The sequence below is a fragment of the Colias croceus genome, chromosome 15 (genome assembly GCF_905220415.1).
Source record: "Colias croceus chromosome 15, ilColCroc2.1".
NCBI lineage: Eukaryota > Metazoa > Arthropoda > Insecta > Lepidoptera > Pieridae > Colias > Colias croceus.
The window spans coordinates 6,391,273-6,416,721 of NC_059551.1; the positions used below are offsets into that span (position 1 = coordinate 6,391,273).

A 25,449-nucleotide genomic window follows, 5' to 3' on the forward strand; every position below is an offset into this window, starting at 1 on the left:
ACTATTTTGTCTCTCCCATCAACTCTATGGGCTAGTAAGAAAATGCGCGCACATAGCGACGCAACTCCCCATACAATTGATGGGAGAGACAATAGAGCTAGCGCGCAAGAGCAACTTTTGTCTCCGCAACTATTTTGTCTCTCTCATCAACTCTATGGGCTAGTAAGAAAGTGCGCGCACGTAGAGCTAGCGCGCAAGAGCAACTTTTGTCTCCGCAACTATTTTGTCTCTCCCATCAATTGTATGGGGAGTTGCGTCGCTACGTGCGCGCACTTTCATACTAGCCTATTGGTGGGAGAGACAAAATAGTTGCGAAGACAAAGTTTCTCGTGCGCGCTGGCTCTAAGACGTAGAATATAGTACCACTCGAACCATTAAATATTCAGCGGTCGATCCGTAAGTACACATAGATAATGATGAATGTGTCTCAGTTGAATCGAGAATTTAATCGATTCTTACGATTACCTTCAAAATAGCGCTTAAATTTGTAGAGGATTTATTCGCAGAAGTTATTTGTAAACAAGCGGTTAGCGGCATAGCTGAAACGGTCCTGAGATTTCCTATATCCACGTATCGGTTATCTAGATCGTTAACTATTGACAGCAATTTGAGAATGTCGATAGAAATAGGCCGCTTGCATATTCTGAATTGTTACATAAATACACTATAAATTCCTGAAGTACGGATATAATATGATAGGAATAGACAAATAAATTAAAGAAACATTTACAACTTGTAACAAATGGACTTGCTAGGGTTATTAATAATTATTTTTCTTTCTCTAAAGGTGTTGGTTTAATGGTTTTTATATGCTCAGTTTAAGGATATACTTGGTAAGTTGGTTGTTGTTTATTCTGATCTGACTGGTCAGTATTCTATACATCTATTTCTACATAAAGAACTGTAATATTATGCGACAAATCGTAAAGATTTATGTATCATATCTATCACAATTTGTATAGTATTGCTTGAAATTTCAGACGCAAATATCCTGCGCACAAAGCAAGAATTTCCTCAACATTGTTGCTATGCCCGGACAGGCGTTTATATTTTCCAATTATGGGAAGGAAATGTTAGAGATAGACTGTCACGTCGACCAGTGAGACTAATGTAGAACTGTGAATAATATTGGATTGCTGAGGGCAGCGGCTCCGCTTTGAGCAAATACGGGCTTCGTGCGCTGCCTATTGTGATATGGATGTTGATCTATTGTGTTGGAAGTATGGAGACAAAGCGATATTATAATATTATCTATGATTGCAATATGATTAATGTATCTATGTCTAAACATTTTTGGCATTTTGCTACTTGTATGACTTGTAGCCGCAATTAAGGCGTAAATTTAATTCCAATTCTTTGCGTACTGTCCTCTAATTTTAAAAGTACATAATAAGTATCCAAGTCATAAATTACTAGAAGTTGCTAATAATGATGTTTGATGAATGGAGTCATCCCATCTCTATTCGTGTTTAAGTCATTAAGGAATGATGGCAGATCACCTCATCTATTTTTTGTTATGAATTTAATATGACTCATTGTTACGACCACTTCAAATAATAACAGTCATATTGCCAAAGCTCTACAAATTGAAAATGTATGATCCGATGGAAATAGGTTACATTTATTTACTCAGAGTCAGACACCGTTTAAATAAAAAATAAAGGTAAGGCTGCATAGTTCACGTCTCGCCTTAAAAAAAAACAGTATCGCAAAGTTATCAGCCCTATTAGAGCGCGTGCGGCGGTCGTGGCGTCACTTCCTCAGTTGATCGGCGCCCGCGGCGCGCGCCGGTCGTGCCCTCCTGTAATGGGTTCAGCGATCCCTGCTCTAGCTAACTGTCGTTACATCGGGAACTCGTCACGAAACCAATCGAAATGTTTTCTTTATTGCTCTATGAACATTGGTTAGGTTATATAAGATTTCCCCCCGTGGTCCAAGCCTTGTCGCGGCGGAGGGGCTCAGTAGCTTGGGGTGCAAGCCAGCACCTTGAGTGAAGCGAATATGGACCGAGCTGGTTGCTCTCTGTACCTCTCTTATTAGAAGAGTAAATAGGAGATGCATGGCGCTTTGGCGCGTGTCTGTGGCTCGAAGGGGCCAGCGGAGCTTTTGCTCGCAGGATGGCAGACAGGGCCGGGAGTTCTACGGGACTGCGGGGAAGACAACCCCTATAAAAAATTACCCCAATCCTAAGTCAGTGACACTCGGCGAGAGGATGAATGGTCGGTGGGAATCCGGCAGATAGAGATGTCTCAGGGGAGCGCCCCCTGGTTAACAAAAAGCAAAAATGGAGGTCAATAAAACTAAAACTACTCCAGGAGGGTACCACCTCGCTTCGAGTGTGGAGAATCCCTCACGGGACTGTCCCGACGGGACAGTACCGTCAGCCCCATCGTATTCTGGAGGGGGCACTGGCCGCCACATGGGTGATGCATCAGGCCCTAATGCTACTGAGCAACTGACCACTGGCAAACGACTAACGGAGACCGATAAGCTTAGCGAAACGGAACGTGGGGTGGAGGCGCGCACCCAAACGGGGCGCGTTGAAACCAGAAGGAGGAAGACTGGACCCAGTGGGCTGTCCACGGCAACGTCCGTAGATAGTCTCATGACGGTCCAGTCATATGAGGAGGATAGACTGTGGGCCAAGCGAAAGCGGTCCTCTGGAGCGAGCTGCTCAGGCTCCTCCACGGAAGAAGGCCGAACGCGGCAGGCCAAGAAAGCCTCGAAAAGGGGCAAAGGGCGAGGGGCTGCAGCAGCGGGGTTCTGTGCAGGTACAGCCTCTGCAAGAAAGACCTTAGCGGACATGACAGCCGCTAGGAAGGCCTTGTCGCGCGTACGGAGGGAATCGGAGCTCGAGGCTAGCGAGGAAACGCAGGTCACCCGAGCCTCTCGAGCCGGTACCTCCCGCGCTGGAGAAACTGGGGACGGACGTCTTGCCGACGATTCTACCGCGGCCCTCCAACGCCGTATAGAGGAGAGCCTGGATGCCATCGAGCAGGTGCGTGCAAAATCGACAAACCTAAGGGTGGCATTCAAACGTTCCCTCAAGGAAGCCTCGGACACCATTCAAAAAGCGGCGGTGCTTCTTGCACAACGTACTGCATCAGAGGAGACGCGGCAGCTGCAAGCTGCGAACACCCAGTTACAGGCGGAAATCGCGGGCCTCCGAAAAGAGATGGGAGAGCTTAGGGCTATCATAGGGACCGCACAGCCCATGCAAACGCGAGTGGACTCTGATCTGACCGCGGAGATTTTGCGGCAGGTTGGGGGAATGGTGGACGCCCGGTTAGAAGCGTTGGAGTTGCCTCCAAAAAGGTGTGTGAGGCCCCCATTGGCGGGGGATGGCAGGGTTGAGGGAATGGCGGTTGGGCAAGCCCCAACCGAGGACTTTCCTCCTCTTCCGCCGCCAAAGCCCCCTAATGGGGCACCAGCGAAAGGTGCTGCTCCAGCAAAGGCGAGAAAACCGGAACAGCCTGCTGCGCAGCCTGCAAAACCGGGTCCAGCTGCAAAACCGGGTCCAGCTGCAAAAGCCAAGGGGAAGGGCAAGGGGAAGGCTGCACGGCAGCCGGAAAAGACCAAGCCAGCTGACAAGGCTGTGCCCACCACTTCTTCTGCTCCCCAGTTGCAGCAACGGCTGGAGCAGGAATGGACGGTCGTCGGAAAGAAGGGCAAGGCGAAAAAGAAAAAGGGGCCGGCGCGAGTGCGCTCGAGGGCGCAGAGGTTGCGCAATCCTTCGTCCTCGGCTGTCGTTATTGCTCTGCAGCCAGGCGCAGTGGAGCGAGGCGTCACCTATGCCTCTATAATGGCTGGATCACGCCAAAAGATCGATCTGGCGGAAATCGGTGTAGGTGCGCTGCGGTTCAAGCGTGCCGCGACTGGGGCAAGGATCTTAGAAGTCCCTGGTGCCGCAAGCTCGAAGGAGGCAGATGCTCTCGCTGCAAAGCTGCGGGAGATTTGGGACGAAGGCACCGTCAAGGTTTCCAGGCCGGTGAAATGCGCTGAAGTGCACATCATCGGCTTGGACGACTCGGCGGCTGTTGAAGATGTCGTGGCTGCGATTTCTCGGGCAGGAGAATGCCCTACAGAACACGTTAAGTGTAGTGGCATGCGCGTGGGCTCTCGCGGCTCGACTTCAGCCTGGGTGAGCTGCCCGATAGCCGCGGCAAAGAAGGTGGCACAGGTAGGCCGTATCCAAGTAGGGTGGATCTCTGCAAGTGTCACGCTTGGCAAGGTGAAGCCACAGCGTTGCTTCCGCTGCCTAGAGGTGGGGCACGTAAGAGCCGAGTGCAATTCGCTCGTAGATAGGAGCAACGTCTGTTTCCGATGTGGAGAAACAGGCCACAAGGCCGGGGAATGTTCTGCCTCCGCCGCTCGCTGCGTTCTATGCTCCGAGGCCAAGCTACCGGCAGGCCATCGGCTCGGGGGCCCAGCTTGCAAGGCTCCCAAGCGGAAAAGAGGAAATCGGGGACGCGATGGTCCAGGTACCGCACCGTGTCCTTGTCCCGCGCCCGTCGAGGCGAATGTGACGGTTAGCGAAATGGAAACGCAGTAATGGCTCTACTCCATTTCCTCCAAGGCAATATCAACCACTGCGCCGGAGCCCAAGATCTTTTGCTCCAGAGTCTGGCGGAGTGGCGGATAGATGTGGCGGTGGTGGCTGAGCCCTATTTCGTGCCGTCCCGGGACAACTGGGCGGCTGACTTGGATGGACTGGTGACGCTCGTAACGCAGGGCGGCACAGTAATGGAAAGGGTAGTCCGGCGGCGGGGTTGTGTCTCGGCCTCGATCAAGGGTAACACAGTGATCGGGGTCTACTTCTCTCCCAACCGTGGCCTGGATGAATTCGAGCGGTTCCTGGCAGATCTGGGGGAACTGATTGACCTAGCTCCTTCGCAGCCCGTGCTTCTGGCCGGAGATTTCAATGCCAAATCAATGGCATGGGGATCATCGGTGAGAAATGCGCGGGGTGCGGTGCTGCAGGACTGGGCGGTCGCGGCTGATCTCTCGGTCGTAAATCGCGGGAGTGAGCTTACCTGCGTGCGGCAAAGAGGGGGCTCCATCGTCGACATCACCTTCGCTAGCCCCCCCCTTGCAAGGCGAATTACTGACTGGAGGGTTGTTACTGATGTGGAAACGCTGTCGGACCACAGATACATCCGCTTCAGCGTCTCTGCGCCATCCGCGTTTCGCGGTGAGCCTTCCCTAAATGGTGGACGTCCGCGTTGGTCGATTCGTAGTCTCGATAAGGAACTCCTAATTGAGGCTGCCATAGTTCAGGCATGGATCCCTGCACCGCGGATCGCAACAACAGTAGAGGACGATACAGCGTGGATGGCTGATGCCATGGCGCAGGTGTGTGATGCGGCCATGAGTAGAGTTCGCTCGAATCCGCGCAGAAGACCGATGTATTGGTGGTCCGCCGAAATTGCCCAGCTGCGCGCATCCTGCGTGGCTGCGAGGCGGGCGTACACCAGGCACCGGCGCCGGAGTGGACGGGATGAAGTGGAGGAAGCGCAACTGTATGCCTCCTACAGGGAGTGCGTTACCTCTCTGCAGGAGGCAATCAGCAGCGCCAAGGATAGAGCATGGGAAGTGATGCTCGAGGGTCTGAACCGGGTGCCGTGGGGTCGGCCGTATAAACGGGTGAGGCAGAAGCTCCGCCCGTGGGCTCCGCCTCTGTCTCAGTCTCTCGAGCCCCGTCTGCTAGAACAGGTTGTGGTGTCTCTGTTCCCGGACCGGGGAAGATACTCTCCTCCGCCGATGGCGGCGACACCTGCATCACAGGAGGAGCCTGCAGAAGAAATCCCTGCCGTTACCCATGAGGAGTTGGAGGCGGCAGTTATGCGGCTTAAAGGGAAAAACACTGCTCCTGGACCTGACGGGGTACCTGGTCGAGCGTGGGTGCTAGCGTTGGAAGCCCTCGGGCCCCGTGTGGAGCGGTTATTTTCGGCTTGCCTTGAGCGGGGCCAATTTCCCCGTAGGTGGAAGACAGGAAATTTGGTCCTGTTAAGAAAGGAGGGGCGCCCGCGCGATTCGCCCTCAGCGTACAGGCCTATTGTATTGCTTGACGAGGTGAGCAAGCTTTTTGAGCGCGTTTTCGCAGCTCGCCTCGTCAACCATTTGGAGGGAGTGGGACCAGACCTCAGCGGGAACCAGTTCGGCTTTCGCCGTGGTCGGTCCACACTCGACGCGATATCTCGCGTGAGAGCCACCGCAGAAGATGCGGCCGCTAGTGGAGAAGTCCTCCTGGCGGTGTCTTTGGACATCGCCAACGCGTTTAACACCTTGCCGTGGGGCAGTATCCTGCAAGCTCTCCACTATCATCGCGTGCCGGGCTACATGGTGCGACTGCTGCGGTCATACCTATCAGATAGGACTGTTGCCTATCCAACCCGCGATGGATGGAGTGAGAGGGAAGTGTCGTGCGGTGTCCCACAGGGGTCGGTCCTCGGGCCTCTTCTGTGGAACATCGGGTACGACTGGGTCCTACGCGCCACTAACCTCCCAGGTGTTGGCGTAACTTGTTACGCCGACGATACTCTGGTGACTGCGCGTGGGGCTACATACGAGGAGGCAGCTTTATTAGCTACCACGGGAGTTGAGCAGGTGGTGTGCCGTATCCGGCGGTTGGGACTACGGGTGGCACTGGAGAAATCCGAAGCCATCTTCTTTCCCGGTCGCCGGAGGCTGCATAGCGCAGGCTCAGAGATCCGGGTGGATGGAGTAGCGATCAGGGTCACCACCACCATGAGATACCTAGGCATCGTGTTGGATAGCCGATGGAGGTTTACGGAGCACTTCCGTCGCCTTGCCCCCCGTCTTGTAGGGGCGGCCGGAGCCCTGGGAAGTTTGCTGCCAAACCTTAGAGGTGCTGGGGGTGGGTGTCGCCGGCTATACACTGGCGTAATCCGCTCCATGGCCCTTTACGGGGCCCCCATCTGGGCAGACACCCTGAGCGCCCGTACCAGACCCCTCTTGCGGAGGCCGCAGCGGGTCATGGCGCTCAGGGTAGTTAGGGCATACCGCACGGTGTCTTTCGAGGCTGCCTGCGTAATGGCCGGAACGCCGCCATGGGATCTGGACGCCGAGATGCTAGCGGACGTGTATCGCCGCGTCTCGGCGTCTAGGTCACATGGGGTGAATCCTTCCTACGAGGAAGTAGAGGAGTGGAGGGCCGAGGCTGTCGAGCGGCGGTTCCGGGAGTGGGAACGCCGGCTCGAGGAGCCCAGCGCGGGTGAGAGGACGGTTGCGGCCATACATCCAGTCCTCCAAGAGTGGTGCGACAGGCGGCACGGTGCCATAACCTTCCGCCTTACGCAGATACTGTCCGGGCACGGCTGCTTCGGGCGGTACCTGTGTAAAGTCGCGAGGAGGGAGCCCAGCATGGTCTGCCACTGGTGTGCCTGCCCGGAGGACACGGCAGATCACACTCTTGCCGTGTGCCCCGCGTGGGCTGAGCCCCGTGCTCGCTTAGTCGCGATAATCGGGCCGGATCTCTCTCTACCCTCCGTTGTTCGTGCAATGGTGGATGGCGACAGATCCTGGCGTGCGGTGATCGCATTCTCGGAGAGCGTGATCTCGCAGAAAGAGGAGGCAGAGCGGGTGCGCGAGAGGGATCCTCACGCGGACCCGATCCGGCGCAGACGTCTTATTGGGCGTCGTCGCCGTGTTGCGGCCGCTTTACACGGTCGCAACGTGCCTCCTTGACGAAGGGCGCCGGGCGGTGGAACGGGGAATGTAATCCATCGTCCGGTGCGGTGAGGCGACTTGAGACGTGTTCCGCTCATGCCGCCAACGGGAGGGAAGAGCAGGCAATCCACCTTTCCTGTTCTTGGCTTGCGCCTGGCCTGGAGATGGGCTGCCGCCGAGGGGGTTGCGGAAGAATTCTAACAAATACCCGCGGCCCCCTCATTAAAGCGGCTCGACGGAACACAGTGGGGTTTTAGTCGGTAAGAATCCGACATAACCCACGGCTCCTTCCCCGGGGGCCGTGGGTATCTTTGGAAGATTTCCCCACAAAAAAAAAAAAAAAAAAAAAAAAAAAGGTTATATAAGATTTAAATAATGTCAAAATATTTCACTGAAAATGCGATTGGTGAAATTAATCTTATAAATCTTTTTAATTGTACAGCTAGCAATAATTAAATGCATTTGCTTACCCCATCATTTTATCTAACAGTCGTTAAAATACGTAATTAGAAAAGATTCACATTCTTAATGATTTGGAGTAAACAATTTCACCTTAATGATTTAAGTTGTTTTTTTTACTTTAGGCACCATCGCATATTCTATATTTTATAAAATTCTAATAATACATATGGTTTTGTTCTTAATTAAGCTGCACTTTAAATAGACCCGTATAAATAAGAAAATTTAAATAAATCGATTACGAACATACCATAGATTTATGCAAATTGTAAAACCATTAACATAGACATTTGACAAGTTGCGCAGGATGGCATGTTACTATTAAAGTTTCTATTTCAGCTGACAGCGGGTATCTTTGTCCATCACGCGATGGCGCGTAACGAGCGTCCAGTGAAAACTTACAAATAAGCGGCTATTAACAGCCCCGGGCTCAATTTCACCCTGATTCCTATGATCAGCGCGTTCCGATGAGAAAACATTCCCACATTTTCACTGACTACCCGTAATTTGATAAGACGAATCATCTCGCATTATTGAAAACGACAGTATCCGCTAAGTGTGAGTGGCCGAGAAAACTCGATCGAAGGAAAGTTGTCGGGCCCCTTTTAGATTCTGTTTATGTCATGTCGGGGCGTTGTTGATTTGTTATCAGATATCCGAATAGGGACGGCTGGCTAGACTCGCGCAGTTTCATTGCAACCTGCTTTAATGTGACGTATTATTACTTATTCACATTTATGGTTAGCAAGAATTCGATAATTGATATACTCATGTATTACTTGCTACGAAATAAAACCTGAAGATATTCCCTAAAATTATTAACATTAGTTCTCAATGCGACGTGAACTTGCTTTTATTTTTTGTTGTACAATGTATAATCAGTATGCGTTTTTAACGACAGTAAAAGATAAGAGATATTGCAACCATTTCATGCTGCAAGCTCATAAATAAATGTTATGAGAAAGCACACTTAGAGGAATTTATAGTGTGAAGCCATAAGTATGGCATTTCTCTACATAATAACCATAACGACTTAAGATAAGCGGTCTTAAATCTAATTACAAGCTACCAGCTAGCAAACGGTTGCTTATGTCAAAGGTTCACCAAATTTCTCATACAGTTCCAAGAAACAACTTAGAACGTTTCGGGTTCATGTTAGTATACCTCAAAATGTCTCATACAGGCCGGGCTAATAAAAACTGTACTCACTACGTGCACACACTACTGTTTCTCGAAATAAAGTAATTTGATAATTACCGAGCTTCGTATCAAGTCATTTACAACAATAAAAATATTGTATAATAGGTTTAAAAGTACTTCGATTCGAGATGATATCGTAAAAGAAAATGGTCGAGGCGAAATATTTTTATGCGTAATACGATAGCGGGTACGACGACCTCGTTCGGTGCATCGGAAGTTTGCGGCGTCTTTGAGCTAAAGTTTAATTTCTTAATCCTAATTGAATTTGTTTGTTTCGAGACTCGGAGCCGATAACGTAAGATATCGCCCGGAGGTTCGCGCCATGATTGTTTCGGATTGACCCACGGCGAAGATTGTAAACCATCTACCGTGCTTCATCAACATCATTGATTAGTTTCGCATTATACTACTTTAATACATTTGATGATATCAAGAGGAACATTATATTACACACAAATATACCTATATTAGAATGTTTTCAAATGATTGTATATATAGCAATTATTATCATCATAAAAAATCGTAACGAAAGTTTATTTACATAGCTTCGTTACGTGAAGAATTTCACTTTGCGTCTACATAAAAATAATAGCAGTGAAATCAAAATATTTTGCGTCAATAACCACAACCACAAGGGCCGGGTGTCGTCACAAGTATCGACACCGGGGAAGCGAAAGCGAATCGAAGAGTAGAGTTTCCGCAATCAAGGCTATTGTTACAAAAAGTGACAAACAGGACGGACGAAAAAAGGAATACGCTTTGGTAATTTGGTGCGGTTGCTGCAACGGTCTAGTAGATGAGTATAGAAGTAGCATATTTTATTATTATGTTCTGGAATTTTCTATATGAAATGTTTCGCAGATTGCCAGATCACAGATCCGACAAATCTGCATACTGTAAGCATAATAAAATTTATTTATTATGACTGTTTTTCAATCATGAACTATTTTAGGATAAATAGAGAATTTTGTAAAATATGTTAACGATTTAATTACAATAAATTTCTAATTAAATTGTAAATTTCTTTACTCTCCATAGACCTTAGCACGTATGTGGGGTATCTTTGCGTAATAAATAGTATTCGAACACATACATTTTCTACCGGGAATTTAGTTAGATTAGTTAGCGAAAGGCTTATCACCGCGTGACGGGCTGGCACGTGCCGAGCACAACGCAGTCACGACTCCCATACCACACATAAATGTTTAGATGCAATTCCAAACGCTTATTTCAATTGGATTAAGCCTATTTGCTAACATTAACTCGGTAATAGTACGTTTTATTCAATTACTGCCCCGTATTTACTTAAGTCGTGATCGTTTTATTTTTACCCCACTTTTTCACTGTTATTCTGCGGTAAGTGAGATAATAAGCTTATCTGTGTGCTATGCAGTTTTTATTTGATTTATTGACATTCAAATAATATGAGTAACTCGATGATAAAATGCTAATGCGATTCGAATAATGTCCGAGAACGTGTCAATTGTAAATTACTATATTTGTATATTATATGATGATTATAATAATTATTCAAACCTTATCCAGATGAATGATAAGAACAAAGAATCTATGACTATGTAAATATATGGAATTCCACCAGTTATAGAGCTTTTGTTACCAGAAAATATAAGGTGAGAGTAAGAGAAGTTGCTACAGTATTCTGGAGTTATTTACCTGAAAAGAAAAAGACAGTTTATTAAACATGAAGGAAAATGTGTTAAAAATGCTTAATATTTAATTTGTCTTATATAATTGCACAGGAAGCACTTTTACCACTAATTAGATATGCTTTAATTCACGTAAAATCTCACCTAGCCTTAAATCGGGCATGACCTTTAGTTGCATCAGCATAAAATTGTGGCAGTGGCGTGGTGGCATACGACCAGTTTTATTTATGCTGCTTGTTGTGCAGAAGCGATCACGACCAAGTAATTGATGTACTCGTGCGCGCGTGCGGCCACTGGGCCGTTAGAGTGCTTTAGGATTTGTTCCGTCAGCGCCCGTCAAGCGCTTATGAACTATTCTAGAATGTTCGAGTATGTTCGAGTATATTCTGGTATGTGGGTATTGGGTGAAGGAATGGTAGAAGGTTGCTTTGGGACATTGAGGTCTTGTTGTCTAAGAGGTGTTGTGTGTCAATTCCTTCTTAAATTTTGCTGAATATTTATTATGTGACGTATAAGTAAACAATAGTATTATACGAACACTGGTCTTATTCATCCTCTTTTTGACTAGAAACCGTAGTAGGTAATGACCAAAATCTTTAATATTTTTTTGTTTAATTAACGTCTCTTTGACGCGTGATTCATCTTAATGTTATATATAAATTTACAATGTAGCTGATATTATCTAGCCGAAATTACGAAGCCTTCATTTAACGAGTTTCAATGATAATTATTTATTCAGATAAGAGAAAGTTTTATGTAAATCAAAAATGACTTATTACTGTAAATTAAATTAATCAGAGGTATATTTATAGTGAGTTGATTTAAATTGAGAATAAATTAAAATTTTGTTTCATTTCATTAGATATAATTATTTGCAAGCCAGTAGCTGTTAACCAATTAAGGACTTACGTAATATTAATATTTAAGTAAATTAATTTATTTTTTATTAAGTTTCCATCGCAGTCAATATAAATTAAATATACAATATAATATGCCATGTGAAATACCCTTAAATTTTTCCCTATATATGTATAGATGACTAACATTAAACTCTCTGAAAATACATGAATGTTAAGAAAGGCGTGAACTCTTGTCGTGAACAGACTCTGTTTGGGTCGCAGAGCTAAGTAAGTACTAAGTAAGTAATAAAAAAATAACTACTTCTGCATCTACAAGCGTATCCTACGAATTTGTTAAGAGGCCTACACCACCGAAACTAGCGCCACCGAACATTTTATTTCTTTACTCCTTAACCAGATCAAATTTAAAAAATCTAGCTCGGTACTTTGCTAGTATATTACTTGTAGTATTTTTGGTATTACTTTTCACTATTCTAAATGTTCATTATTCTAGAGAACTTTTGATTACCGCCAAAAGTGGCCACTTTTGGCGGTAATCAAAAGTTCTCCTAATTTACCAAATGCAAAATAATGAAAAGTAATACCAAAAATACTACAAGTAATATACTAGCAAAGTACCGAGCTAGATTTTTTAAATTTGATCTGGTTTAGGAGTAAAAAAATAAAATGTTGGGGGGGCGCTAGTTTCGGTGGTGTAGTCGCCTTAAGATTTTATAAAATAGAGAAATAAACTAGTTTCAACCGTGTTCTGATTCAAAATTTATTATATATTTTGTAACATTACGTAGAAGAAATCTTGTATGAAAACTATTGAATGAAATAACATGTTAACAAAGTCACTAATTTATCACATACCCGTCTGAATGTCTCAACGCATGACTCTCGGCTCGCCTATAACATACTTGTCCTCTTTATACTATGATACTTGTCCCCTTATAGATTAACAACTCATTGAAACTGTTACATTAAGTCTTCACTAACGGTCAAATAAATTGTAGTCTTTCATTATTTATTACTTCCAAGTAGAGCTTTACTGGAACTGTGAGTCCGAATATAAAACGTCATAAATGTTGGTCAAGGGATTGTATCCTGGGTTATTTCACAAGTTGCACGTTATTTCTGCTTTTCTACACTAATATTACAAAGAGGAAAACTTTGTTTGTTTTTTTGATTGTAATGAATAGGCTCATAAACTACTGGACCGATTTTGATGAAATTTAGCACAGACAATCTTTGGACGCTGAGAAAGAACATAGGCTACCTTTTATTGCAAAATATGTACCACGGGCGAAGCCGGGGCGGACCGCTAGTATGATATAAAATTTACTTATTCGATCAAAAGAAGAAAGCATTGTGCTTAAACTTAAGGAAATTCAAAAGAAACCTTTGTAGGCTTTGAGGTCGAGTAAATCGAGTAACGTTTCATCTAGTACATCATTAAATAATTACAACTTTCAAATAGATTGCGGTAAAAGTCAATGCCATTTCCGTAAATTGTTTGAAACAAATCAATAAAAAAACGTTGGCGCCTTTCAGCCACTTTACGCGTGAGTGCTCGTGATTTTGGGATTTCGTTTTCGATGTCTCGTTTCGCTCTGTGAGTGCTCTAAACGTCTAATGGAAGAACGCTGCTTTTTCAATCATTTTTTTGCATCGAAATGACAATTTTAATACGATTGGCAATCTATTTGTGAGAACGTGAAATTATTTATAAAATATTAGAACACAAATAAAACAGTCAAAACTGATTTAATTACCGAAAGAAAAAAATCAATTCTCGAATAAACAATTATTTTTACACTGTATTTTTATCATTTGCTACACAATTTAATAGTTAATTTTCCACTCGTAACATGAAAGGTGTATTTAAATATGACAATATTATTTATGCAGTATCGTGAGTAAATTGGAATCTAGCTAAGAGAGATATGAAGCAGATTTCTGCTGAACCAATATGAGCATCCGCTCTATAATTGAAAATGCATCCGTCGCTTTATTTGCTCTAAGAAAACTGCCTTGAAAACCATAAAGCTTTCGATGGCAGTAGTGATATTCGTATATTGCACGCCTCATAAGCGAAGCGTTGAGGTGGGTACTACTGTCACTTCGCGCAAAACCTCTGATTTTTCAAACTTAAATGTCTTTATGTATCATACATTGCACTTGTAAGATAATACATACGCACACATATTAAGAAAAAACACTATTTTTAACATTCATGATATTTTTGATGTCATTTTTGTTATTTAAACTAGTTAAAAAACAGTTTAAAAAAGTTCTGTCTTGGACGTCCGTGTGTCTGTATGTGCGGAGGATTTTCTTGTTAACACGATAGCGACCGAAATACTTTACTAATCGAGTCTTTTTTTTATTTTATGTTTATTGTGAAGTAAAATTTTCATATCAAATTTCAACCTTAACACCGAAGGGTGGATTTAAAAAGTATTTCTTAAGATTTAAACAAAATTCCGATTTTTTCGTGATCTTATTTTATATATTCTTTAAACATTTCACATCTTTTACACATTCATAAAACAATTGAATGCTTAATATTAAAATTAAATTAAAAAAACCAAACTAAATTGTTCAAAAACTAGTAAACCCGCAATGTAGAGTTCAAAAAAGCTCGCATTATCAATAGTTTTTTGCGTCAATTGATACCTTTAAAAACAAAGGTACATTAACTTATCCAAAGTAACTATGAAGCGTTCAATAACAAGCGTTTAATAACAACTATTTTATGCTTTTACAGTACAACCGTATCGAGATTATGTCACCAAAAGTGTTGAATGCAAGAACATCTAAAGAGAAAATATCATTTTACCACTTGTATTTATTACAGTATATAGATATATCTCAATACAGAGCACTTTATCGCTCGATATTGGTGTAATTATATGCTAATCTTTATTTAATTTTCCATATCGAAGCTTCGATTAGGTTGTTTCACATAAAACCAGTGGTGTTATGGTTAGAAATGGTTGAAGTAAAATGCAGGTCTTAAATATCGTATTTCCCGTTGCACCTGTCGACATCTCTTAGTTTAAATTTACCATGTTTTGAAATATCAGCATCATTTCATCATTTTTTAATTAAATTATTAGGTGAATGTTTCATAGACAGCACAATTTTGATACGTATCCCTAGTATATTTGTTATTTTATTATATATCTTTTTATTACCATTTCTATATTTGACATCATAAAATCTATATGAAAAAATATTGAGATATATCAGTAAACAAAAGACTGTAGATAATGGTATCTACAGTGGATGGATATGGATCCATACTAATATTATAAATGCGAAAGTAACTCTGTCTGTCTGTCTGTTACTCAATCATGCCTTAACTACTGAACCAATTTGCATGAAATTTGGTATAGAGATATTTTGATACCCGAGAAAGGACATGGGATAGGTTTTATCACGGAAATCCCACGGGAACGGGAACTATGCGGGTTTTTCTTTGACTGCGCGGGCGATGCCGCGGGTGGAAGCTAGTAATATACGAATTTACATATTGTTATGCCGTTACCTTGTTGTGTCTACATAAAATATAATTGAACAACAAAATGTTTAATTTCTAATTAAATAAAACATTTTATCCCACTCTCGATTAAGTTATAACATCAAACTGTTATAAATTCTCGATTTTAATAAACAGAAAGATAGTTTCCATTAAGTTAAGCAGTAAAGTGACTAGAGCGTGCTTGATATTTACTTATTTTACTTGATATTTACTTAAGTTACGGTTTTCTTTTATCAGTATATTTGCATAGTCACATATTTTAAGAGCAATGTAGTTTGATGCCGTTGATGACTATATAAGGAAATCGTTTTATTTAGTGCTAATGATAATCTTGCGGAAGGCTTCTATGGGCTTATTTAATTAGAAAAACACATAATATATTTAGGGTGTTTTTATTAGCTTGATTATGATAGCACTTATTTAATCGAAATTTTAAAGATATCTTTTTATTTATTTTTATATCTTTTTATTTATTACTTTATTTTATTTTGATTTATTGATTTTTATTTGAAATTGAATGTATGGGAAATACTCCTGAAATAAATCAATTTTATTTTATTTTTATTTATTTTATTTATTATTTGTTTTATTTTATTTATTATAAAAAATCTGTTTTATTTTAAGTCAGGTAGTTTTTTAATGCTTAGGACATTTTTTACGCACATCAAAATATGCATAGTGCTACTTAATAAAAAGCTATATTTATACACTGTTTTTATAGGCTATAAATTAAAAGCTGTACTATACTGTTACTAGTACAGTATAGCTTCAAAATAACAATTTCATAACGTAGAGACAGTGTTAGAGCATTATTAGTTTATTATATAAGATTAAACTGTAAAGTTTCTTATACTTAAATAAATGGGTCTAGTTATACATGAATACATAAACGTATTAAATGAGCGGTCATAGTTGTTATATAGTAGGTAACATTAATGGAATTGCCATGTAAAACACCTAGTAAATTAAACATTGCTAACGAACGTCAAGCCATAAACAAGTCGATTTTCACATCGTGAAGTGATATACGCAAATTAAATATAATACAAAGACGGGTTCGTAGCGAGAGCGGATTAACATAGCTGCAAAACCGCGAACTATTCAATTGTAGAAAACCGCGAATGGCTGAGATCCGTTGCTTTCGATATATCAACATCTTCCCGCGAAAGTCGGCTAGTCCACAATGTTGTTTGATAAGCTCGGTCGCGTGCTAAGTGGAGCCCTTCGTACGCCCGCGCAAAAGTGAAACCTCTTGATACTGTTAGCTTGTGATTGCTCGCTTTATTCTTAGTATCTCGTTCAAATTGCTTTTAGATTAACCTTTGTTACGTGCTTCATGTATTATTTGGTTTAGATATTATAATACTATACTAGGTTAAGAATGCAGTCTATTACAATGCGTCTTTTAAATGAGACAGCCAAAGCAAAATTTGCTTTTATTAGATTAAATTTATGATTGTATAAAACATATCGCACTTTGTTCTTGTTTCTTATGGGAATGCTGTATCAAATTCAATTTATGCATTTCTAGTTTCTAAATACGATTATGTTGATTATACACGTATAGTTGCTCGGAGCGCCTAATGAATTCCTCTAAGGCAAAATATTTGAATACTATTTAGAATATTTGCTTTTAATATTCAGTATTTACAAATTGGAAATCTGTATTCATTAATATTTAAAGTTTTTTTTTTTATGTTTTTTTCAAAACTGTTATTCAAATACATTTTCTCATTTGTTTTACCAACTCTGTTCGTTGATGTTCCATACATTATTATAATATTCATATTTTTATACACATTATCATCACACAAACCATTTCAATCAAAAGCATTCAATTGAATGATCGTCCTACAAAATCTTAGAGCGAATTGATTACATTGAATGAATCAATTTTATGTACACGGGAAACGCTCTTTATCCGAGGTATTTCGTTGAAATGCCATAGTCATTCTACGAAGCAATATATTTGTGAATTTGGGTTGATTTCAAACCACATAGCGTCTTCCTTTTAGGATCACTTCACAAGTACCTATTGACAAGTGAGAATGTCGTATAAATTAGCTCTATTTACATAAATTTAAGGCAGAAAATGTTTCGCATAGCGGACGGAATTTCTAAGTTACGCTTAGTCTACACGCTATAGCGAAGCGTGCGATGCGTGTTTGCTGTACGGTTGGCAAATAAATTATTTGTTATATTAAACGTGTTTACATGAATTAAAATGTAAACGATGTTTCTTTAACTTTTCAAGTGTCAACTTATATTAAATTCAAAATCATTAAATATTGTTTTTGAGTTTGGATATAAAATAACTATTAATTTAAAAGTACCATATCATATTTAGTATGATGTAACTCTATTATTTCTAATATTAAAAACATAATACAATTCAATGTAATATTGTACCTATTCCTATATATTTTTTTCTTTGTTGCCATAACAATTTTAACCCATTGAGCCCCGAGCGGCCGGATCGGTCCACGACACAATAGATTTTCTATTGTGTCTGTGATTCCGGGGCCTGAGTTATTAAACCCATTTGGAACAGCGCAACCATAACTAATAATTAAACTTAAAACAACAGTCAGTGTTTATCAACCATATACAAAAGTTAATATAAAAACAGCAATATAATATGCAAAGTTAAAGGTACGTAGCTAACTCTCCCTGGTAGCAGGCTAATCGCCTGAGGTCAAACCGTGTAGGTGCTCGGACCACCACGTTTTATTATAATAAGCTACCATTATAAAGTTTAGCCATCTCCAGCTATGTACTAGTTACTATACTGGAATTAATTTTATCTTGCAGCATGCTATAATCCTGTTACAGATAAATTTCACTACTCGCTTTATGGTTAACGTTATTCGTGTGATGTTACATCAGTATTATGCTTTTCAGTGGAAGACGAGATATATTTATATGTATGGTGTATTTATGCTTTGTTGTATTTTGCGTATAGTTCTGCGTATAGCGATCACTATTCTAATAGTGATTTATTCCTTTATATAATATCTGGTATTAAGTTAGACTTCTAACTTGTATGAAAACTATCATTTGGCTTAAAGTAGCTTTTTCGGAAACACTCGTAACAACATTGACACTATTTTTACAGTGTTATTAGATGATAAGATGGTTAACTTACCTATTAGCGCTTCGACGTGGTAGCTCGGTATAATCTCATTTGCGGTAGACAGTTTGGCGGCGGTTTTCGTACTCTATAACAAAGAAAAATATTTTTTTAAGTTATTTTTTGTAAGGTTATATACACATGATTTTATTTAGTATCAAAAACATCTTGAGAGTCTTTGGATGAGATAGGAAAAACTAAATTCCCTATTATAAATTTAACAAGATTGTTGTAATATTATAAATCTAACAATTCATTCCAAAGGAAAAATCGTTATCATTACAATTGTGACGCTATGCCTGTAAAAAATGAAACTTCTGACATGCTCAGCTAACTAAAACCATATATAGTTCGACATCAAAACAATACTTAGAACATTAATGACAATCACAACAAAATAACAGTTTGTTTTCGAAATATATGATTAAAACTATATTTTGGACGAGTGTAACGATGACTGATGAACGCCTTAATAACAGTTGTTAACGAATAATAAGATGACGTTGCGAGATTTTAATTTAGATTTGTTTCGAGTTGCTCAACAGACAGACAGACGTCCCCAAACTTTCAATGTTCAGTTGCGACAAACGGCGGTGCCAATTATTCTATGATAATATTTCAAAATCAACAGAATCAGTCGTATCGTGACACAGCCCTGTAGATTAAGTTCAAGAAATCGGCCATAGATATTAATTGCACGATCTCTGACCTGTTGCCAAATGTTCACGATCCCTGCATTGTACAGATACTCGAGCACAGGTAATTAAATAAATGCTTCATCCCTGACGAAATTTATTTGCTCGCTAATAAAACGCTATCGATTCCGGAATGATATAATGAAAATGCGTTATGAATACGTTTACTAATGCAACAATAATGTAGTATTTAATTGAACGACAAACTTTTATAGGCCATAAATAAAAACATTACGGAACGTCATCTCATTGTTTGTTAACCGTTTACTCGCTCTCGTAAACCTGGAAGGAAATAATTACTGATATTTTATTTCTGTCTTATTGTGGCTATAACACCTGTTAAATATTGGAATTGGTAGTACTAAAAAAACGCTAAAAGATCTTGAGTCTTTTGGATCTAATTTTAAGCTTGCTGTATGTATTTAATTAAGTTTATAAGGTTTTTATAGGTGTGCATATGTTATTAAACAAATTGATGTAACTGTTATATTTTTTTCAAGAAACATTTGCAACAGCTCTACATTGTTTGGTTTAATAAGAAACATGGACACGTAAGAATATAAGCATTTGTGCATTTGTGTGTTATTTTGATAAATAAAAAGTAAACTAAAAGTATTCTTCCAAAAAAGGAAAAAGCTTTTTCTTCAAAAACTCAATTGAAGTATCAAATATGTAGTCGATTCTTTGTATATTAAATACTAGCTTACCGCCCGCGGCTTCGCCCGCTTTGTCTAAAACCCAATAAATTATATGCTAAAACCTCCCTCTTGAATCACTCTATCTATTACAAAAAACCACACCAAAATCCGTTGCGTAGTTTTAAAGATACATACAAACGGACATAGGGACAGAGAAACCGACTTTGTTTTATACTATATAGTGAAGAACATAACAGTTAACAAATGGGTCTAATCCAACGGCTTCATAACAAATGGTGATATAGTTATTGCTTAACAAGATAGATATTTTTATACGTGTATGAATGAACCTAATGTTCCGAAACAAAGGCATAAACAATTTGCAGCGATCATTACATGTTGGGTTATTGAAAAAACGGGTATCGTTTTGATACACACTGTTCTCGTGTTTGGTGAACAAAGTTTAATGGTATTGTTATGATGATGTCGTATATTATTACCTGTAATCTTTTACTGATAAACGTTAAATAATAAATTGGTTTGAGAATATTTTAATTGAATTGGCTTAATAAAATAAGGAATAGTGATCGTATTTGTGCCAGTTAGATCAAGTTTCTTAAAACGAATAGAAATTGTTTATCAGTTTAACCACTAAAATGTATTACAATTAGACTCAATCAATTTAATTTCAGCTTTTTTCTTTAAGTTATAATATAATTATGTAGGATAGTTCTAATCTAAATAGTATATACTATACTAAAGTTCGGTATCTTACTTTTGCTCAGCAAACTTATTCACAGCGTGTGTTTCATGTTACATATAGCGTACAATAGACGATGATTCTGCTACAAAACTATGGGAGATTATTAATTGTCATTGAAGATTGATATGACACTACACCTTTGATGTACAAGTGGGTTAAGGTGAATGATGTAACGTGTTTATGATCTTATTATGAATCGCTGGACTAATTAAATTGGGCAATTGCTGTCAGAGTTGAAGGTTTGTATTGTTACAAAAGTTTTGTACAATGATAAAATTCTTGCACTTCATTTGTGGGTTATCATCTACGGTTTAGTAGATCTGCAATTTGATTATGATAGAGCAAGAGCAACAATAGTATAGTTAATATGACTGTTTCATGCTTAATACATAATCAGTAAGTCACTATCTATACATATAATAAATCTGTAGAAGGGTCAATTCTGTACATTGAAAATATTGAAAAAATAAATACCAGGGGGTGTTACTGGATCGATACCAAACCCAAATATGTGATTAAAAAAATTTTTGTCTGTCTGTCTGTCTGTCTGTCTGTCTGTCTGTCTGTATGTGAAGGCATCACGTGAAAACTAACGGTTCGATTTCGATGAAACTTGGTATAATTATACCTTATTATCCTGGGCGTAAAATAGGATACTTTTTATCCTGGAAAAATACGTAGAAAAAAATTAATCTTAATTTTTCAGTTTTATCCATAGACGTTGTTCTGTAGAACCGCGAACACACGTTGCGTATTATTATAGGCCTAGCCGTATTTGGGTCCAAATTCCAATAGATATTTATAAGATGTCATTGTCAGAGTTACTCAAAATGGAGAAATAAACCATCCACGTGAAGACCGACATCCGCGGGGACGGAGTCGCGGGCGGAAGCTAGTACATAATAAACAACACTACATAGTATAAAACAAAGTCACTTTCTCTGTCCCTATGTCCCTATTTATATGTGTATTTTTTAAACTACGCAACGGATTTTGATGCTGTTTTTTTAATAGATAGAGTGATTCAAGAGGAAGGTTTTAGTACATAATTTATTAGGTTTTATATTATATTATCATGTTAAATTATTATCTATCTTTCACAGGTAATCCCAACTTTTAATAATAATCGTTTCATTGGAATTATATATGAACGAACAATCAATGAACATAAAATTGGTGACCAATTAAGTAACTACCACTTTCCCAGCCAGTAAAACTTATTTAGTGCCCCGAATTTTTACCATTTTAACAAACGATAAAATTGTAATTGATAAAAATGCAGTTAAACGTAAAATTAACGGATCTATATATCACAGAGATTGCAAAACTTCGGTAACATTTACGATCAGTGATCTCAAGAGAAGGGTCCTGTGACTTTTTTATTACTTTTGAAAGTATTTTCTTAGTTATGCAACTACGGTGGCTTAATTGCATGATTTGTTTATTTTGAGATATTTTATCTGTTATATAAATTGCATTGCGCGTTTCGCTATTAAGTATGTATTTAATGATTATACTAAGTACATATTTTATGTCTATTATTGAAGTGAAACTTCTTTATCGGTGTTGGAAAAAAATTTAGTGTAACATTTTTTCGTTACGCGTGACATTTTTCCGTTACGCGCCATCTTTTCTTATCCCTACCACGCGTGATTTGACGTATTTCTGTACGGTTGCATATTATAGTAAATCATAAGGGTCATAAATAAGTTTTACTTCTTACGTATGTACACTAGTACACGCACACATTTTTGTTTTTTATCTTTTTGGGAAGAGGACGTTAACATAAAAAGTATGGATGGCAATTTTCTAAAGAAATAAATGTAATTAATTTTAAATTTAATTCATGTGAAACTAATATTATAACTTAAAATTAATGAACATGAAAAAGTTATAATATCTTTTATTTAGGTATATCATGGTAGAAATTGCAAAGTATATTGACCAGGAAAAATCATAAAGAAAATTTAATACTCGCTAATGCGCATACTCGGAGGTAATAATAATAGTAGGTCCTAATCAAGTCGAATGACAGGATGAGACTTACATCATCTAAAAAGCGTACATCTTTATTCTAAATGCTTATAGCCGCTTCTATTTTGACCTCTACCTCCAAACTGCTTCTTTGTGCACTTAACAAAGTTTCTCACATGAGGAAGGCAATTATGAGCGCCGTAATATGAGAATCACGTAGGATTTATATCGTGTGGAAAAAACATCGATGTTAAAACTAAAGATAACTCTAATGCTGAGTCTAAGAAAATACATACATGGAAAAATAAATATTTTTCTTTGAAATTTTTTATGAGGTTTTTAAATTTATCTATACTAATATTATAAAGAGGAAAGGTTTGTATGTATGTATGTTTTCTGAAACGCATAAACTACTGGACCGATTTTGATGAAATTTGGCACAGACAATCTTCAGACCCTGAGAAAGAAGGCTACCTTTTATTGCGAAATATGTACCACGGGCGAAACCGGGGCGGACCGTTAGTAATAATATAAATTTAAAACGTATCCCTTTTCATTTCATACACTGGAAATTGTAATTTACAATCCAAATTTCTTAATATCCCTAGTACCAAAATCTAGAAGTCAATAATAAAGAATCATTAAAACAGCTTTACAACCAGCTTCTAATAATCTTATTATTAATAAAAGTCGAAAGTATGTGAGAATGTGTTAATGGATGTTAGATTGAGCGTTAATTACCCGATACAGTCATTACTTTGAAAGAGTTACGGATGTTTTTTGTGAATCAAATTATATTGGGCAAGAAATTGTCGAAGCATTGATAACTAGTTCATCTAAATTTAAATGGAGACCAATTATTTATATAAGAACTTGAACGAATTATTATAGAAGGTACCTACAAGTTTATTGCTTCAATACATGGTTAGAAATTTATTAAAAGAATAGTTTATTTATGTGACTTTTATTACAACGTAAGTTTAGTAAAAAACGTTTAGTTTTCGTAGTAGTATAGTTAGGATACAGGATGCTAATGCTATGTATTTACTTGTCTCTGATTATCAACAGTCATACTTATTTCTCTATTTCTTCAATCAGCTCGACCCTCTGTTCCAATAATAATGAACAACTACGTTTAGTTAAACCTCCTTGGTACAGTGGTTGACGCGTGAGCGTAGCACCGAGTTGTCCTGGGTTCGATTCCCGGTGGAGACGAAGAAAAAAAAATGTCTCGGTCTGGTAGGACACAGAAGGCTGATCACCTACTTGTCTCTAAAAAGAAGATCGATCAGTGAAATAGATGTATAATGCATCTGCCCCTTACCCCACTAAGGGGACACGGGACTTCACTTTTTACGTTTAGTTAAAAAAAGAAAATAGTTTTAGTAACTAAATCTAGGACCCAAGGTGCTTTGCACCTAGTTGTCTCAAATACAAATACTGCCCCATAATCCACTTGAATATGTTTCTCTTTTTGTTCAAACAATAAGCTCGATTTCTGTTTGAATAATAATGAAGTCCGATACTACATTACCCACTTAATTCAGTTAATCGCTTAATTAATTCCATTTTCTCATATCATCGAACAATATAACATTCATCACTTTATAATTTAAACAATAGTAAATTATTTGCAAGTAATATGTATATTGTATCGTAACTAAATAGCGAAGAAACATAGGGGTCTCACGATCCACTCCTATTTACTATGCGCATGAATAATTTGTAGCTTTAATGATTTATATATGATAAATGCATGAATCCTATCATAACGTTCATGATTTAAGGGACAAGCGGGCTAAATCTTAATATTCGCTTTGTTATTATGTATTGCCTGCGGTTTCGCTCGTTATGGAATCGATTTCGGGTTTTAGCCTAGCATTGCACCTAGTTTTGATTGTGCCCTGTTTTATAGTAACTGTTTCAATTCCTAATTATAGCAAGATGTTAACATAATATTAAATAATCGTTAATTCAATACCACATTTACATACGTTTTATTTTGGTTGATCTTGGTAATATAAACTCCATTACCGTTTTTACATTATGAGCTACCTACTACCACAGACGATATCATACTGCTACTACTAACTGATTACCAGTAATATAAAATTGTTTACGGACATAAGTGATGTTAAAGTGACCAATGAATAATTAAATCAGAGCTTTATATGTACTATGACATTATTCGAAAATCGGTTTGAACTCGGAAACATACGCAATTATAAAGATTACATTTTAACATGAAAAGCGCGAAAAATGTGCGGTATCACAATAAAGATCGCTATTTAACGGCGAAATAAGGCGCGTACATTGCCTGACCTCCGGTAAAGTGCATTAATGTCGCCCTTGCACTTTAGCCGTCTTTTTGTAGGTTTAATGTGGCGACTCATCTCCGCCGTTAGTCAGAAACAGGTCTGACTTCCTACGTGCGCAGGATGTTGCTCCATATTCACGATTCATTTGCTTAATGGCTGCGGCCTGACGATTTTTATTACGAAATATCGATCTTGATTCACAAGAGAAAAATATGGACGCCGGTGTTATGAAATCGCCGCTTATCAGTTTTATATTTTAATGTTTAGTTTATTTTTAGATTTTGCAAAAAATGTACCTCTAATTCAATTACTATGAGTTATTTAAAGTTCAATTTAGAAAGGCTTAATACTTGAAAAGGAAATCGAACCGGCTAATGGGGAAGAAAACATCAAATCCTACTTACTTCACAGTGATTTGGTAATTATGGAGATTTCTTTGCAATTAATCTACAATTTTATCAATAAATGCACTTTGTTTTTAATCAGTTAATCAAAATAATATTTTAAAATATATTTATATTAAAATA

General features: G+C 39.2%; 2 protein-coding genes across 2 annotated transcripts in view; one reads left to right on the plus strand and one right to left on the minus strand.

Moving 5' to 3' along the window:
* Positions 1-25,449, minus strand: part of LOC123697808 (transcription factor hamlet-like) — a 93,760-nt gene that overhangs the window by 29,571 nt on the left and 38,740 nt on the right. Inside the window, exon 2 of the mRNA XM_045644359.1 lies at positions 18,550-18,622. The gene's annotated coding sequence lies outside the window, so the exon portion shown is untranslated. The remainder of the gene's footprint in view (positions 1-18,549; positions 18,623-25,449) is intronic.
* On the plus strand, positions 2,285-4,552 carry LOC123698219. Its single transcript, XM_045644805.1, has one exon. The coding sequence runs from the start codon at positions 2,285-2,287 to the stop codon at positions 4,550-4,552; it is 2,268 nt and encodes a 755-aa protein (XP_045500761.1).